Source organism: Tyto alba, unplaced genomic scaffold (genome assembly GCF_018691265.1).
Source record: "Tyto alba isolate M040663 unplaced genomic scaffold, T.alba_DEE_v4.0 Super-Scaffold_9, whole genome shotgun sequence".
Lineage (NCBI taxonomy): Eukaryota > Metazoa > Chordata > Aves > Strigiformes > Tytonidae > Tyto > Tyto alba.
In genome coordinates, this window is record NW_024881330.1 from 3,825,984 (window position 1) to 3,844,094 (window position 18,111).

An 18,111-nucleotide genomic window follows, 5' to 3' on the forward strand; every position below is an offset into this window, starting at 1 on the left:
GTTCAGATGGATGCAAAAACTGCATTATATTTACATCTATGGAATTTATTAGTTCTTTTTTAATTAGTTCTCGGTGCAGCAATTTATTTCCAGTGCTGTTCTTAATGAAAACATTAGAAGTTGCAATTCTAATTCTAGTACTGGGAGTTTTTTCCATTCCATCTCTGTCCTCATTGACTAAATTCAGTTCTGTTCACTTCATAGTTAAATAGTCTTTTTAAAATAAAAAAGAAATAAAAAAATAGTCTGAGATAAGTACTTACTGCATTTAAATATGCAGGGCTCCTGCACTGAAATATCCATCAGTGTATAAAACAGCAACACTGCTATGCAATGTACACAGTCTCCTGCTGTGTTTTTCTTTCCTGACAGGTGAGCTTTTCAGCTCTCATTTTCGCTAGTTCTGCACAAACCATGTTATTCTTCCACCATTTAACTTTAAGCAAAACATGGAGCACACAGTTCTTGCTCCCTAAACTGAAATAGCAGAAGTTTAATGCTAACCATGTTGTGTGTCTTCTGTGGGCTTTTTTAGGGTTTATCAGCTCTATTTCCACTAACATGTGAATGAGAACTTAAGGGTTTCTGTCACCTCTCACAGCTCTGATTTGCTTGCTCAGTAGTTAAATGCTGCTGCAAGGTGAAAGCCTGGTATTTCCCTATGACTCTTGGCAGGTTCTCAGGGATGCTGAAATAATAATGATACGCTGAATGAGTACTGAGTGATTTGCACGCTAGGAAGCCTTGGATACATACTCTAGTGTTTAAGCATCCATCTCCTTGAAATTGTCTTTTCCTGCAACCAGACATATTTTAATCTGAGTCAGCATTTTTCTTCCTGATAGTTAACCCAAGCTGAAAGTCAAATGCCAGTAACTCTGCATGTTCCCAAAGGAACATAAGATTTGCCACGTTGGTGCAAACTGATGACTCATCAGGTCTGCTGTCTAATCTCTATTAGTCTCCAGCACATGATGTCTTATCTTGCCAGTGTTTTATGTCTGTCATTTCGGTGTTACCCTAAGCTCTTCCCAGAATAATTCATCATATTCATAAAGTTGGTTTTCCCACTCTTTCCTCCCTCCACACAACAGGAGTTGCCAAATGTGAGTCTGGGAGACTGTCTTTCTAGGGAAATATAGACAGTGACTGCACAGACCAAAAGAGATGTGTCCTCTTCCAAGACAAGTGAGGCTGTAGTCACTTGTCTGTGAAGTTTGGGGAATAGAGATGTGTATTGTCTGGCTCAAATATTAACTTGCACCTGAGGACATGGAGGGTTAATGCATGTTAAAAAAAAAAAAAAAAAAAAAAAAAAAAGGTTGACTGTTCAGATTGCCTTGGAGCACTCTGAAGGTGAAGTAAGAGGGAGGAAAATAGGTTGTGTAAATGGTGGTGCCTCTATCTTTTAAGATAGCATCTTCAAATTGCCTCCATTACTGTAGAAGTCTGATTAAAGAGGTACAGTGGGAGCACTGTCCCTGCTGTTCTCTGCTAGAAGCTTTTACCTGACAACCATCCCACTTGAAAAAGAATGAACAAAATCATTCCCCTTTTTGTTCCAAGTGGCAACAAGATGAAACATCCTGTCCTGAAATGCCAGCAAATCTAGCATCTCTGTGCTGTGTTCTTCTCTTCATCCTCCTCATGTGAAACAGGGTTTCTCACTATTAACCTAACTATGCCTCCACTCCCAAAGCTCTGCAAATTACTTTTTAAAAATAAAGAGATAGATGTGAGAAAAAGGCTGCACACTGTAGCTGTTCAAAGTTAATGCATCTTAAAGTGCAAAATGAGCTCATGGATGGAGAAAGACCAGAGCTATTTTCTTGGTCATTCAGTGCCATCTCTTTAACATCACTTAGGTTTAGATCATGCATTGCTGGAAATTTTAACCTTTTTTTCAAGGCAATAAAATGAAATCATAATTCTTCTGCACCTTGATCCTCACTCTTCTGCATTTCATTCTTCTGAAGAAGATGTGTCCAGATAAGTTTCTTTAGTTTGTTATTGGAAGTTTATGAAGGAACTCCCAAATGACAGGGATGGTTTTTTGAGAAGTAGGGTGACAATGCTTCTGCAAGAAAGATAATATGAAGAGAAAATGAATACACATTTTTGGGAGGAACCATCTTCTGTGAGTTGTGAACTTGAGAAGAAGCAAGGTCTTATTTTTAAGTGATTTTGGTTCCTTCACTCTCCCAATTTGCTTTAGTATAGACCTGAAGGAGTTCTTCCTTTAAGTTTGCCTCGTTCAGAGTATGGAATTTCTTGTTTATTTATTTTCATATGTCATCTTTGGACACATCTTCATTTTTCCTACTTTTTCACCATTTTCACCTTTTCACCCGTACATTGCCATAGCACTGCGTGGGTGTCTTGGTGGACCCTGGGCTGGAGCAACACACATGGGGACATCCCATATATAAGGTAGTGAAGCATCTTCAGTGAGGACACTGTTAATGGCCAGAAGCAGGAAGCATAGAAAAATGGTTGGAGTTATTGAAGCTCTATGGAACAAAACAACTGGCCAGAGAGAAAGCTAGCAAAATGTCATTAAGTCTTTTGTGAATTATATTAGCCTGTAAGTTTGTGTTTCAGGTAGCTCCCAGGGACCCCTGAAAGAACTTACTGGAAGAAATTGTCAGAACCAAAGTTTTACATCTCACACAGCCTCAAAAAATGCATTCAGGGCTTCTATCAACTCTAGGACTCAAATAATAAGTTACTGGAGGTTGAAAAGGAACTGTGTCTTGGATTAAACATTTTCATGTTAAAGCACTATGTAGTAACTTTTCAATCATACATAACTCTGCCATGCACAGTGTGCCATGAGGGAAAAAATGAGTTCAGTTAATTCACAAATAGGAGATTTCCCCCTTGTTTTAATGTGACAAGACAATGGTGCTGAGATTTGCTATTCACTTGCCATTTAATCAAAGTTGAGCTTGTGATGTTATTATCTGATGTTGCACATATTCAATATCAGATAATTTAAAAATAGTTATACACATAGTCTTGCTAACTTTTATAGTCGCATTCATTTTGAAGAGGGTAGGAAAATTACTGCTTCTTCTTCCCCTCTTCCCATCTCATTCATTATGTGTCACCTTCTGGACCCTGGACATTCTACCTTTGTGAAACGATTTTCTCATGATCCCCAAATTTCAGCTAGCAATATTCAGTTCTGAAATGTGGTATCACCTATATTTCTTGCCATACTTATGTTATAATCTGCAGTTTTTGGATCCTAGGTGCAGATTCTGACACTGCTACAGATCTTTTTTTATAGGTTTCCATGGCCTTATTGGTTGCATGTTTCTTAAAAATTTTGCCATGCGCTGCGACATTGATAGGGAATGCACTGCTAAGACAAACCTTTACAGCTCAGACATAGAAATGCATGGGAGGAAATTCCTACTAGGCACATGCCAATCTTTTAGCATGAAGATGGAAAATGGTTGGGATGTCTTTTAGTGTAGTGAATCCCAAGGAGATGGCTTACAGCTTCTTTCTTGGACCATCAAACAGTGCCTGTAGTATGGGCTTGGGATTTGTTGTTGTTGGTATTGTTGTTTAGTTCTTTCTTTTGTTTTTGTTTTGTTCCGAGTATCATCTCATTTCTTGATTTAGTTTTACTTTAGGATCACCCATCCTATCCATAAGATGCACCTATATCCTTGTGTTCCGTGAAAGATGCTCATGTACTTGCATTAACATTTGCCTCTGAAGCTCCTATTTTACCGATGATTTGCAGCTGAAAATTAGAAGCCATTGATTTCAGGGCCAGAAGTCCTCTAAACTTCTAAAGCATCAGAATATCTACTGGAGCATATCTCTAAACTGGAAAATAAATTATTTCAGTGAACTTGAATCAAAGGTGGTTGCTGGGCCCCATTGATGCAGTTAAGACAATGCACAGGAGAAATAAATGACTAAGTGAATATGAAATAATATTGTATGGGGTATATCATCACCCTGCTCTCTCATTTTTTCTGACAGAAGACTGTTGCGTTATGAGGTCTGTCCTATTTTAAGAAGTTATTGTTAAAATTCCAGCATAAGCAGAAATGGCCAGTGTGACTGAATAAGAACAGCATTTTTTCTGCCGTGGGTAGTTGTGCACTAGAGAAATGTCTAACCTTCTATAATGAAAAGTGGGTATCATTTACTTGCCTAGAAAATTATTGGGACGGACTATTTAAAATGGAATAACTTTAACTGATGAAAAAACGGGTTCTACTGAAGGCAAAATCTCATCATCGTATAGTACCTTTGAACAAAGGCCCAGATGAAAAGTTATGTCTGGAAGGTTCAGAATGTCAGTATTGCAATTCTTAGACTAATCTGGTATCTGAATAGCTGCAGCTTCAAAGAGTCAGGAAACAACACAGATTCTCTTACTATTGTGATTTTTGTCTTCTTTTCCTTGTCTTTTTTTTTTTTTTTTTTTTTTTTTCCTATCATAAAAATGCATCATTAAGAATTTAGGTATATAATAAAATAATTATATCAGGCCCAGGTTGAAGCCATCATCAAGGTTATCAGAGAGAGAAGACATGGGTCCTCAGAGACCATTCCCCACCATCAGAGATGGAATAAATTTAGTTCAAATGAATTAAGTCATGAATTGCAACCCAGCTGCAGGGGAAGGTTATCTGATGTAGGGGTAAATTTGATGTTGATGATCGAATCTGGGGTTCTGTTGATTCCTGAACACTTAAGCAAACTATATCTCCCACATTGTGTTGGATTTGTGTGGCAAGGTTTTGGTAGTGGCAGAGGACTGCAGAGGTGGCTTCTGTGAGAAGCTGCTAGAAGCTTCCCCCATGTCTGATAGAGCCAGTGCCAGCCGGCTCCAAGACAGATCCACCACTGGCCATGTCCAAGCCATCAGTGACAGTGGTAACACCTCTAGGATAACATATTTAAGAAGGGAAAATACTGCTGTGCAACAGGAGAAAGGAGCAGGAGGAGAAAGGAGTGAGAATATGTGAGTGAAACAACTCTGTGGACACCAAGGTCAGTGAAGAAGAGGGGGGAGGAGGTGCTCCAGGTGCTGGAGCAGAGATTCCCCTGCAGCTCGTGCTGAAGACCATGGTGAGGCAGGCTGTCCCCCTGCAGCTCATGGAGGTACATGGTGGAGCAAGCAGATCTCCGTGTGCAGCCCGTGGGGGACCCCACTGTGGAGCAAGGGAATGCCCGAAGGAGGCTGTGATCCTGTGGGAAACCTGCACTGGAGCAGGCTCCTGGCAAGACCTGTGTCCCCATGGAAAGAAGAGCCCACACTGGGGCAGATTTGCTGGCAGGACTCGTGACCCCATGGGGGACCCACACTGGAGCAGTTTGTAAGGAACTACAGCCTGTGGGGAAGATCTACATCGGAGAACTTAATGGAGGACTGTCTACCATGGGATGGAGCCCACACTGGAATAGGGGAAGAATGTGAGGAGGAAGGAGCAGCAGAGACAATGTTTGATGAACTGACTGCAACCCCCATCCCCTGCCCCCCTGTGCTGCATGATGGGGAGAAGGTAGAGAAATCAGGAGTGAAGTTGAGCCCAGGAAGAATAGAGGGGTGGGGGAGAGATGTTTTAAGATATGGATTTATTTCTAATTATCTTCCTCTGATTTGATTGGCAGTAAGTTAAATTAATTTACCCCAGTCAAATCTGTTTTGCCCGTAACAGTAATTGTTGAGTGATTTTCCTGTCCTTATCTTGACCCACCAGCCTTTTGTTATATTTTCTCTCCTCTGTACAGTGAGGAGAGGAGTGATAGAGAGACTTTGGTGGGCACCTGATATCCAGACAAGATCAACCCACCACACGTCTGGAAAATCTGAGAGATTTCTGCACCTCTCAGAGCTACCATGCTGTGCACATTCATCTCAGTTCTCTGGTGCATAAGGAAAAAGAACATTAACAACTACAAGTGACTAGAGGTGTAAAAATGTAAACAGCCAGAGGCTTCCTACTTTTTCTTCAACATTCTCTTGAGAATTTTCAGAAACAGAAAACTTGTATCCTCATGTTACAAGGTGCTATCTCCACTATCCACCTTTCTGATGAGTTTAGGTTCTTTATCATGATTGAGATGGTATTGCAGGATTTCAGCTCTGTCATATTTGGAAGCTACTTTCCAATTTACATCTGAAACTGGTATAGAGTATAGAACAATTTCAGAGGAAAGCAGATAAATACAATATATTGTGACAGAACATGGGCTTAATCAGTGTAGATTTACATATGTGAACATCAAAAGACATCTGTGCCTTGAAAACAGGTTAACTGGAACATGATTTGGAGCAATGATTGGAGAAAACAAAAAAACAAAACAAAACAAGCAAACATGCAAACAAACAAACAAACAAAAAAAAAACCAACCAACCAACCAAACAAACAAAAAAAAAAACTAAAAAACCCTGAATTGAGCAGAAATGGCAAAATTGATATGAGGGCCTAACATTTCCTTTCTGTTGGCTGCAGCTCAGGATACCTGTGCTGAGGGTCCAGCTTTGGCAAATGCTCACTCTCTGCCTGAGTTTGACATGTTGAAAAGGTGGCTATGAATAGTTCTGAAGAGCTGTTTCCATGTCCATGTTTTCAGTATGCAGTACCAAAATCCATCTCTTCATTCTGCCCTATATTCTTCATCCTTTGGACAATCCATCAGACTTAATTCACCAGTGTGGGTTTACAAGCTATGACTTTGCAGAGCAACTGTCAGAACTTTCATATGGGCCTGATGCAAAACTAGGTAAGTCAGTGAGAGTGTTTGCACTGACTTTAGTGAGCTTTGGATCAGCTCTCGTCTTTCAGTGATGCAGACTTCCACTTGATAATATCATAGGCCTTCTTTGGTTATCTCAGTCAGCTTGTAGTGAATGCCATTGTTTAACACTTTCAGGAAATCATCCAACTTGCTAAAAATCTCTGCACATATAATGGTCGACTACTATTAATAATGGACTACAAATTATCTGCATGAGCCTACTTCAACAGAGAACTTCACTGAGGTCAATGTCTATGAAAAAGCCTTAAATCTGTATAAATTTGCAAAAGTCAGAAGTTGTATCATCAGAACTTACAAAGTGTGATGTGTGTCATCACATTTACTTAGAAGAAAGACAGAGATCACACTTCTTTTGAAACAACAGCAGGTAGGAACAAAGTGGTTTATCATTCTGGAGAATTTATCTTCCTATGAGATTAGCTTTTAATTCACAAACAGAACAGCCTAGACTGAATAGATGAGCAGAGTCTACACTGTAGACCACAAGGCGTGAAAGATGCTTCTCTGAAGCCAAGGAGTGCCGTAGGAGGGATCCATTGCTCAGGTTCCTATTGCAACTTAGAGCTACCATACAACTGGAGCAGTTCTTTACAGTCTTTTTGCAGTTCACAGTAAAGAGGTCTGTTAGCCTGCACAGTAGAGTAATTTTAATAGCTGATAGCAGCAGGGTCTTTTTTCATTTGTCCTTTCCTTTCTTGTCCTCTCTCTTTATGCATGAAAAAAAAAAAAAAAAAAAAAGTCAAGATAAATATGACTGTTTCCTTTCATTGACTATGAAGGTAATAAAAATGAGTCACTGAAATATGGATGGACAAAGGCTCAATTCACCCAGCTTTCTACTGGTAAAGTTCCCCAGATATAAGTAAAACAAAGACCTACCACAACTTTTTTTAATTTTTTTTTCCCCTAGGGATTGTAATTTATTTCTTTATTTGCATAGAAGCTAACACAAGACTGTATAGTCCATGACTAGAACTACTAAACTCAGCATAACTATTACTACAGCAAATAGTAAAAAAGCCTCTTTAATCAAAACCTAAGAGTATGACAGAACTCTTTTTCAGTAACACAATATAACTCATTTTTATCCTCAACTAAACCAGAAACTTTTATTAAGTCTGTTGTCTTTTTGTCCCTATATAACTTTTAGTTAGATTGTGTCTGGAGAATCTCTCTTGTTACACTCAAGAGACAAGTCTATAGATTATCTATTTCTAATTTAAATAGATTTTGCAATGTTGAATATTTTCCCTGACTGCAAATCAAGATTCATAATCCCCAGTAGCTGCAGAGCCTGCCAAGAGTAATGGCCTGTGCTGGTCGAAGGGTTTGCTTTCATGTCAAACATATGGTGCCCTTCATCCTAGTCCTCAGAGAAAAAGCCTGTCCAGGGTCCATAGGATTTGATTAGGCTGCATTCTTTCTCTCCTGTACACAGGCATGTGTGTGCCTACAGGTAAGCTCTCTCACTCACTCGCACACACACATGCATATATATGTGCATACACATGCATACATCCACACACTACTCATAAAGGAGCATGGCCAGCTTATTTAAAGCAGGCATCTGTTAGTGATTGACTTGAATTTGTCATTTACTGACTGACTGCGTTTGCGTCATGCAGTCATTGATTGCTTGGCATGAAGGAGACTGCACTGAGGACAGCGCTAAGAAATCCAGACAACCAGTCGACAGTTCTGTGATGCTAACACACACATATCTTAGGCAAAGTGTTGTAAGCAGGTCCAGGGAGGTGATCAGTGGTGAGAAATATCTGGAGTGCTATGTCCAGTACTGGGCTCCCCAGGACAAAAGAGAGACATGGACATACTGGAATGAGTCCAGCAAAGGGCCATGGAGATGATTAAGGGATGGGAGCATCTGACATGAGGAGAGGCTGAGAGAGCTGGGACTGCAGACTGGGGAAGGGAAGGCTCGGGAGGAACTTATCCATCTGTATAAATGTCTGTTGGGGGCTATAAAGAAGATGGAAACAGACTCTTCTCATTGGTTTCCACTGACAAGACAAGAGGCAATTGGCACAACCTGAAATATATGAAAATTTGTTAAACATGAGAAAACGCTTTTTTTACTGTAAGATGGTCAAAGAGGAAAACGTGTTGCTCAGAGAAGCTGCAGAGTCTGCAACCTTGGAGCTATTAAAAATCTAACTGGACATAGCCTTGATAACCATTTCAACTGACCCTGATCTGAGCTGGTGGTTGGACTAGATGATCTCCAGAGGTCTCTTCCTACCTCACCCATCCTGTGATTCTGTGACTTGCACAGGCAGTGGACATATTGTTGATTGGCACCTATAAAAATGTTCCTTCCTTTTCAGGTAGTTTCCTTTTCACTCCACTTACAGTCTTTCCTCTTTGAAAAAAGATCGTGAAATATTAAGTGAAAAGGAAAGTGAGAATTGTTTCAAAGTGGATGGAAAGGTTATATGACTAGTGATGTCCAACCCCTTTCCTCAGCCTTTCCACTTGTTTGAGTAACTACCAAATCCTTTTGTGATATTAGACAGGCTTCTACTCCTGAATTTGTGCAGCTAAATTTAGGTGTCCACAGTGTACATTTCTGCATCTGAGGCAGTCATCCTGGAGATCCCTTTGTAGGTTATGTTGGTCAAAGTCAGCAAAATTTAGGTCATTCTGAAGCTGATGACTTTATTCAAATGTCCCCCCACCCTAAAACTCCATGCACTGTATTGATCAGATCTGTAATTACTGTAATAGGAGCCTGGAGCCCGGGAGCCATTATACTCAGATGGAGATACTTACACCTTAAATTAGATGAGATGAATGTCATCTTCAGAAAGATACGCTTTCTCATCAGAGTGTTTTTATTAGCTCTTTGTGGTACTTACGTGAATGCAAGGCAGGAACTGTCTTCTACGGTTTGTATATGCAGCACAGCACACAATAAACATCTGAAGTCAAAAGATTATCTAAATAGGATCTTATTATGAACAATTTTAATAATTAGCATCAATAACAACATGTGTGTGATTTTGTATTTTGTTGCTTTTGGAGAGGGAAGTGTCTGATCTCTGGTCTATTTAGACACCTTGTTGGTTTACAGTAATAAACAGTTTACATAGTCAAAACAGTATTTCTAAGGCTTTTACCTTTAGTAAAAAAAAAAGGAAAAAAGAAAAAAGAAAAAAGTTGTTCTCAGCTATGGGTTCAATAGCAATAATAGACTATTTAATTTTCTATCTCTGCTTCATGGGGTGGGGAGTGCAAAAATACAATTTGTCTAACCTCAAAATTCTATAGTGCTGATGTCTATCTTGGTGGTGCTATCTTGGTGCTGATGTCTGTCCTAAGAGGCTTCTCTTATAATAGCTGGAGAGAGACATGCAGTTCCATCAAAAAATTGCCTCTTTAGTTCCATTAACATTAAGCAGTGTAAACATTTTATGTTGTAGAGGTCTACACATGGTATAGTGAGTCCCTCCTATCAAGAGAAAGTATCTACTGGCTTTATTGTATGGAAAAATATAAAACAGACCAATATTTCTAAAATATATTCTCTCCTGCAAAGTGCATCAGTGTAACACTATGGCTTCTACACCTAGTCCACTTCCCAGGAAAATGTATTTTTAAAACTAGGTGCACCATCCTCCAGGTATGGGAACTGCTGGCATCGAAGAGAACACAAAATCTACTGTTTTCCTTGCTACAGTAGACTATAGAGTAGGCTGTTTTCTTAATAAATTTGTTTTGTCTATTCTCTCAGCCTCCACAGCACTTCTACTTCCACAATTATCTTAGACTGGAATCAGTGAAAATACACTTTTCTGAGATGGTGTCTACTTCATTGTTGACTATGCATTTTGGGACCACCTTGAGTAGCTGCCCTTCCATCAGTAACAACTTTACATCAGCAAGTCTCTGGGAATCCTGTGAATACTTATCAGTTATTCTTGCTTTTGCAGAACCTGTGATCACCCTGTGAAGTGGAATGGATTCTCAAGGCTTTTCACATTCAGGCCCTACGTCAATGTCTGCTTTACTGATCACATTGTATTAAAACTGCTATAGTCAACAAACACTAATTATATGAAAGAAGAGCTAAGTTTTATACTGTGTTAGTATAATTGTGAATAATTTTTTTTCCCCCTTCATTGCAGACAGGTTTTGCCTTATGTTACAGATTTTAATTTTGTCTCCTGCGTATCTGGGGAATGCTATTTCTTTGCATCCAGTTTTTGTATACAGTTGTCGTAGGATACGTAGCTGTTAATTCATCTTTATTATTTGTGGTTTTAACATGCTCCTGATCTCTAGTTCTGCTCATTTAAAACCATGAAAGCCAACAGTGTTGTGTTTTATTTCATTCTTTTTTGTTGTTTTTTTTTTTTTGTACATTTTAAAAATAATCTAGCTCAGATTCTCATACTGTGCACTGCTGCTTTAGAATTTGCTCTGCCAGATCTGAGCTAAGCAATTTCACAATTATATGTGCCATTTACAAACACATCAATTAGATGCTTATTCAATCCCATTGTATGCATAGAACACCACATTAATTTATGAGAAACAGTAGTGAAAGGGCAGGACAAATAAACTTTAAGACATATTGTTACCAGTTTTTTAAAAGGAAAAAACCTTTAATCTGTTTTAAATAAATCAGGTAAGACATCCCATGAAAAATGACAAATTTTGCATTAAATTTCATTTCATAGGTTTCAATGCAACTAGTATTTGGCTTTTTTGTTCCATTTTCACCCACAATATTTTCTGCTGAAAACATGATTGAAAATACTATTTAAATTCTTCTTTAAATGTGTTGTGTACTACAAATGCAGTTTTCCTCCAGTAAATAAAGCATTTAAAAAATGGTTTTAATTAAAATGTCATAGGAATTATTGAAGAGAATTTCACAAAATGTATGGGTTTTATTCTTCATGAAAAGTTGCATCTTTTGACAAAAATGTTTTTTACCAAAAAAACCCAATCAGCTACCTCCATAGATTGCCTGTATGTTATGGATTTTTGGTTATTGTCAAGATTTAGAAAAGAATAACAAATATTGAACTAGATTCTCACCTGCACTGATTTCAATTACATGCTTCCTTTCCAAAAAGCTGACACAGTCTTTCATCAGTAAATGTTGAGCACAGAAAATGCTCTGAGAAACCTTTCAGGTGCTTAAGCTCATTCAGGGTCAAAACTGTAAAACTTCTTAAATCAATGCAGTTAGGTTTGGTGAAGAAACAAAAGTCAGAGTTTCTGGTGGTTTTTCTGTAGATCTATCCTACAATATCTACATAACTGGATCTTTACATGTAATGTTAAATATTCATTAGCTGCTATTAAGAAAGGCTAATTAATAAAAGAATAATGTTTTTTACAACCAAGCTTAGTGCTGGCATGAAGTTACAAATTATGATACCTACCGCTTTACATTATTACAGAGAGTTTACTTCTCAAATAGAGCTCTGTTCTTATATCCACTACAAACTGCAGACTGCCTCTGTCAGCACATTTGGCAAATCCCGTAGCAATGAAAATTATTTTCATCTAGTTAGTAAGAGCTGAAACGAACCCAGCTCGTAGCTAATTGCATGCAAATATTTTGAGAGCTTCGAGTTGCATTTGAACAAAGGATCCAGAACAAACAATCCTTGCCCATTCGCTAATCCCATTCATTAGAAGCTCAGTGATTACCTCATTAGTATGATGCAGTGCAGAGACAGACTGATGGAGCTTTCAGTGAGCCAGCTTACACAGCAGATGCATTTGGCACCAATGACCCAGGTGAAGTATTTCTCTACTGAAACTAAAGAGTCTGCCTGGCTTAGAGAAAGCATGAAATCTCCACATGGCAACACAGATATACTCCCCCTCTATTTTGTATTATAGACTTGGTTATAATGGCAAATGCTCTTTCAAAAAAATGCCATTCCATAAGGTTGCTATAAAATAATATAGTCATGTTAAATCATGGAATGAGAAAAGAGTTTGGCTTGGAAGGGACATTCAAGGATCATCTAGTCTAACCCCCCTGCCATAGTCAGGGATATCTTCCATTAGATCAAGTTGTTCAGAGCCCCATCTAACCAGAACGTGAAAATTTCCAGTGATGCGGCATCCACAACATCTCTGGGCAGCCTGGTCCAGTGTCTCACCATTCTCCCTGTAAAAAATATCTTCCTTAATTCTAATCTAAATTAACATTTAATCTAAATTAACATCTTATAGTTCAAAGCAGCTGCCTTTTGTCCTGTTGCTACAAGCCCTGGTAAAAACTCTCTCCCAGTCTTTCTTATAAGCTCCCTTTTTATATTGAAAGTCCAGAACAAGGTCTTCCCAGAGCCTTCTCTACTCCATGTTGAACAAATCCAAGTCTCTCAGCCTATCCCCATGGGAAAATTGTCCCAGCTCTCTGATATTTTTTGTGCCCTCTTCTGGATCCGCATATATCAGATCCATGCTTTTCTTTTGCTGGGGATCCCAGAGCTGTGTATTGAGTGTGTGAGTCAAGGTTTTGGTAGTTGGTGGGCTGCAGGGGTGACTTCTATGAGAAGCTGCTAGAAGCTTCCCCCATGTCTGATAGAGCCAAATCCAGCTGGCTCCGAGACAGATCCACCACTGGCCATGGCCAAGCCATCAGTGACAGTGGTAGCATCTCTAGGATAACATATTTAAGAAGGGCAAAATACTGCTGTGCAACAGCAACTGCAGCAGGAGAAAGGAGCAGGTGAATGCCCAAAGGATGCTGTGACCCCATGGGAAGCCTGTGGTGGAACAGGCTTCTGGCAGGACCTGTGTCCCTATGGAAAGAGGAGCCCACGCTGGAGCAGGTTTGCTGGCAGGACTTGTGACCCCGTGGGGGACCCACATTGGAGCAGTCTGTTCCTGAAGGACTGTGCCCCATGGAAGGGACACACAGTGCAGCAGTAAATGAAGAACAGTAGCCCATAGGAAGGACTCACATTGGAGAAGTTTGTGGATGACTGTCTCCCGTGGGAGGGACCCTATGCTGGAACAGGGGAAGAGTGTAAGTAGTCCTCCCTCTGAGGAGGAAGGAGCGGCAGAAACAACGTGTGATGAACTGATCACAATCCCCATTCCCCATCCCTATGCACCACTCAGGGTGGGGAGGGAGAGAAATTGGGAGTAAAGTTGAGCCCAGGAAGAAGGGACGGGTAGGGGGAAGGTGTTTTAAGATTTAGTTTTTGTTTCTCATTATCCTGCTTTGGCCATTGATTGGTAATAAATTAAACTAATTTCCCTAAGTTTAGTCTGTTTGGCCCATGACAATAATAGCTGATCAGTCTCCCTGTCCTTATCTTGACCCATGACCCTTTCATTATATTTTTCTTTCTTCTGTCTAGATGAGGAAGGGACTGATAAACTTTCGTGGGCACCTGGCATCAGCCAGAGTCAACCCACCACAAGCTGGATGCAGTATTCCAAGTGGGGTCTCATGAGAGCGCAAGGGCAGAATCACTTCCCTTGACCAGCTGGTCACACTTCTTTTGATGCAGTCCAGGATATAGCTGGCTTTCTGGGCTGAAAGCTCACATTGCCAGCTCATATCTAATTTTTCATCCACCAGTATCCCCAAGTCCTCCTCCACAGCACTGCTCTCAATCCAGTCATCACCCAGCATATACTGATACTGGTGATTGCCCTGGCCTAGGTGCAGGACCTTGCCCTTGGCCTTGTTTAACTTTGTGAGATTCACAGTAGCCCACCTCTCAAGCCTGTCAAGGTCCCTCTGGATGTCATCCTTTCCCTTTCAACTGCGCCACTCAGCTTTGTGTCATCCACAAACATGCTGAAAGGTACACTCAATCCCACTGTCTATAACATTGAAAAAGATATTAAACAGCCCAATGTGGGCTCCTGAGGGACACCACTTGTTCCTAATCTCCATTTGGACAATGAGCCATTAACTGCAACTTCACTTGTAACTGCAACTGAAGATATGTTTTCTATTGCTTTACTCACTTCACAGACACATTTGCCTTCGGCTTCTTCATGGCAAGTAGATCTAACAATGCCATTAAGGAGCTGTTTGTGCTGCTGATGCTTTGGATTAAAATACTGGCATAGTTTTTCTTCTTTACAATATCACAGGCAGAGACACAGAGCTCAAAGCTTCCCAAAGTAGCCAGTTCAATTTGGGCAGATCCTGCAAGCCACCATGGGGTAGAGGGTTAATATGAGAACAGGATATGACAGCGGAAAATTCTGATAAAACCTATTTTCATGGGCATTATGAGGACCTAGTACATGATGGCAACAGTGGAAGAAAAGTCAAAAAGATCCTGACAAAATAAATTAAAGAGGCACATCAGAAACATAGTGAGCTAAGGACCCAGTTCAATTATTAAGTTGTCAGGTCTTCTTACTCAGGAGTGGAAAAAGAAGCAGGTTTTGTCTCTAGTGCCTTAAGGACAAGTGTGAATATGAGAAAGCATAACTATTTGCCATGTCTCTTGCAGTCACAGACAAGCCATTCAGAAGCCAGTGAAATTACTCACATCTGAGGTCTTTGCAAATGGGGACTGTTCCCCAAAACTACTTGTACAAAAGGATATAGGTGTCAAAACTGAGTGTTGTACGTATCATCTATTGAACATTTTTTTTTGACCTTTTGGCCCCTTTTATGATACATGTGAAAACTTTTATGGGATATATAGATATACTGTGCTGGGAAGACAGATGCTTGAGCTAACGAGGAGGAAGTCCTGAGGAGCATTCTATGTCTTAATCACCACAAGGTACAATATAAAACCAGTTCTACTTACTCATCTCAATGCTCTATATCACTTGGTGTTCTGTCTCCATCACTAGTCATAAACAAGCACATAGGGGACAGAGGAAGTATCTATGATCCTTTCTCCCTAATAATCTCTCAGTCTTCATTCTTAATTTTGCCATTAAGGGGATTTCCTGATGATGGTGTGGTTTCTGTAGGGGTTTCAAAGGTCCACTACTAACTGAGAAAGGAAAAAAAAAAAAAAGAAAACTCCAAACACCCAGGGTTTCTTTGCATTGAATTTGGCTCCTACTGCTGTAATTTGACATCCCTTTTTTCCTTCCATCAAAAAAAGTGTTTAACAATATGTCTCAGTAGACCCTTTCCAACTCCTCATGATTTTGAAGCTTCTGTTATATACCCCCTATGTTGTCTCTTTTCTGGTGTGAATAATATCAGATGACTTGGCCTTTTCTTTTATACTTAGGTAACTTGCCTAGTCTGCATGACTTACTCTTTCAGTTAACTAAAGAGGTATCCTAAACAATAGCTTTAGACTACATGCCTGACTTTTATACAGCCACATCTAGCTGAAAGGAGTTCAGTCTTTTATCTAAGCTGTTTTGTGCTAGCAAGACACCTGTTATCTCCTGTGCATGGTGCGTTTTGATCCAAAGTCAACTGAAGTTATTGGACATATCAGGCATTGTATTTTGCTGTTCACCAATTCTGATAATTTCTTAGGCAAGTGGCAGAGAAAGCAACAAAATTGAAATGGCAGTGATTGGCACATTTATCCATTTTAACATTGCACGCCTCTAAGAGCATATGGAGTGAAAGTGAAGAATGATGGGGCAGGTCAACAGATCACTCTCTAACAACTTATTAATCTACAGTTCTGTCAGTCTAAGGGGCCTTGAAACACTAAAAATGGCTGCAATTCATCCATTTAGCTTAAGTGCATTAACCCACATAATTAGGTGCAGCCTCTTCCAAAGCAGCAGTCCAGAGCATATTAATGATCCCTCACATGGAGTCTGAACTGTGTTTCTCATGTGTTCACTCATTATAGGCTTCCACACTGTGGAACTAAGTTGAACCTAATTAGACAACAAAGAAATATGGTTATAATTGGTCTGGAACAGCTTAGTAAAATGTAATAAGGTAGTTTAATTGTCTGCTTCTTTGTATTACTGATTCTAGAATTTATCATTTGCTTTGGACAGTGGACCAACTCCACCTCACCTTGCCATGCAAAGCAGATGTATAAAACATATGATGATGAGTGGTAATTTGGTTGATGATTATGTGTAATAATGGCAGAAATTGGTGAATTTCACAAAAAGTCAGGGATTCCTGATCCTTAGATGTTGTCAATAGCTGGAATGACAGTTTTAAGAGTGTCAGATGCAATTTAGGAAAGAAGATATGTCATTGCTCCTTTGTAATCTTTGTTCCAGTAAAACAGATTTAAGACTGGTGACAAATTCCATAACTTTCATAGCTAGGAACTATAGGCACAAGAATAAATTAAAGACCTATCATTAAGGTGAACATATTAGGCTTTTCGGTTGATATAAACAGGAGAAGGAAGCCCCTCTGGTTTTAGAAAAATTAATACTTAAAAGATTTACTCTACTAATTTCATTCCTCCTCTTCTCCTCTTCCCCTCTTCCCCTCTTCCCTTCCCTTCCCTTCCCTTCCCTTCCCTTCCCTTCCCTTCCCTTCCCTTCCCTTCCCTTCCCTTCCCTTCCCTTCCCTTCCCTTCCCTTCCCTTCCCTTCCCTTCCCTTCCCTTCCCTTCCCTTCCCTTCCCTTCCCTTCCCTTCCCTTCCCTTCCCTTCCCTTCCCTTCCCTTCCCTTCCCTTCCCTTCCCTTCCCTTCCCTTCCCTTCCCTTCCCTTCCCTTCTCTTCCATTGTAAAAGTAAAAAGTGATATTCTTTTGTGCCTGAAGTGGAATAGTTGAAGAACCAGAAATAGACACTATTGAAAATGAGAACTTTTGACTACACAGTATCAGAATATACCTACTTCAGTTAGAAGATAGATGCTGGACTAAAATGAAGTCCACTGAGATTTAGATGTCAGAGAACCATAAGGATCAGAGAAAAAAAAAAAAAAAAAATCAGAGAAGTCTTTTGCTTTTCCACACTTCATGCATGCATTGATCTTTTTTCTGGACTTCTCAGGGTGTACAAAGTAAAACATAGAAATAATTGCTGTTTCCAGAGCTATAGGGAATGTGAATTCTTAATGTATGTTATGCACTTATAGTGATTTAAGGCACATATGAGGTAGAGAAAGTGACAACGAGAGAAAAAAAATTAATACATATGTTATACACTTTTTAAAATGCTTTGCTCTAATTTTGAATTTCTTATTGCACCTTCTGTCTGGTTGCTTTGCTCCATTTGGCAACGTAACATAATCTCTCCCCGCTCAGGAATAACACCTGTACAGTAGGCTATAGCAAATAATCCCTGTGCTGAGTCTTTTCTTTTTCAGGGGAAAAAGCCAAAAAGTTCATGACAGAATAAGTTGAAACATTCTTTCCTTCCTTTCTTCACAGAGCTTGTATACATGAATGAAAGA

At 39.6% G+C, this 18,111-nt stretch overlaps 1 protein-coding gene across 8 annotated transcripts in view; it reads left to right on the forward strand.

Moving 5' to 3' along the window:
* Positions 1-11,178, forward strand: part of TSNARE1 (t-SNARE domain containing 1) — a 491,281-nt gene extending 480,103 nt beyond the window's left edge. For all 8 annotated transcript variants that reach the window (XM_042786051.1, XM_042786060.1, XM_042786057.1 and 5 more), the window contains one exon: positions 10,743-11,178. Coding sequence is in view for 1 of the 8 variants with exons in the window: in XM_042786060.1 (XP_042641994.1) it covers positions 10,743-10,751 (9 nt within the window). In the remaining 7 variants the exon portion in view is untranslated. The remainder of the gene's footprint in view (positions 1-10,742) is intronic.
* The last annotated feature ends 6,933 nt before the right edge of the window (positions 11,179-18,111 follow it).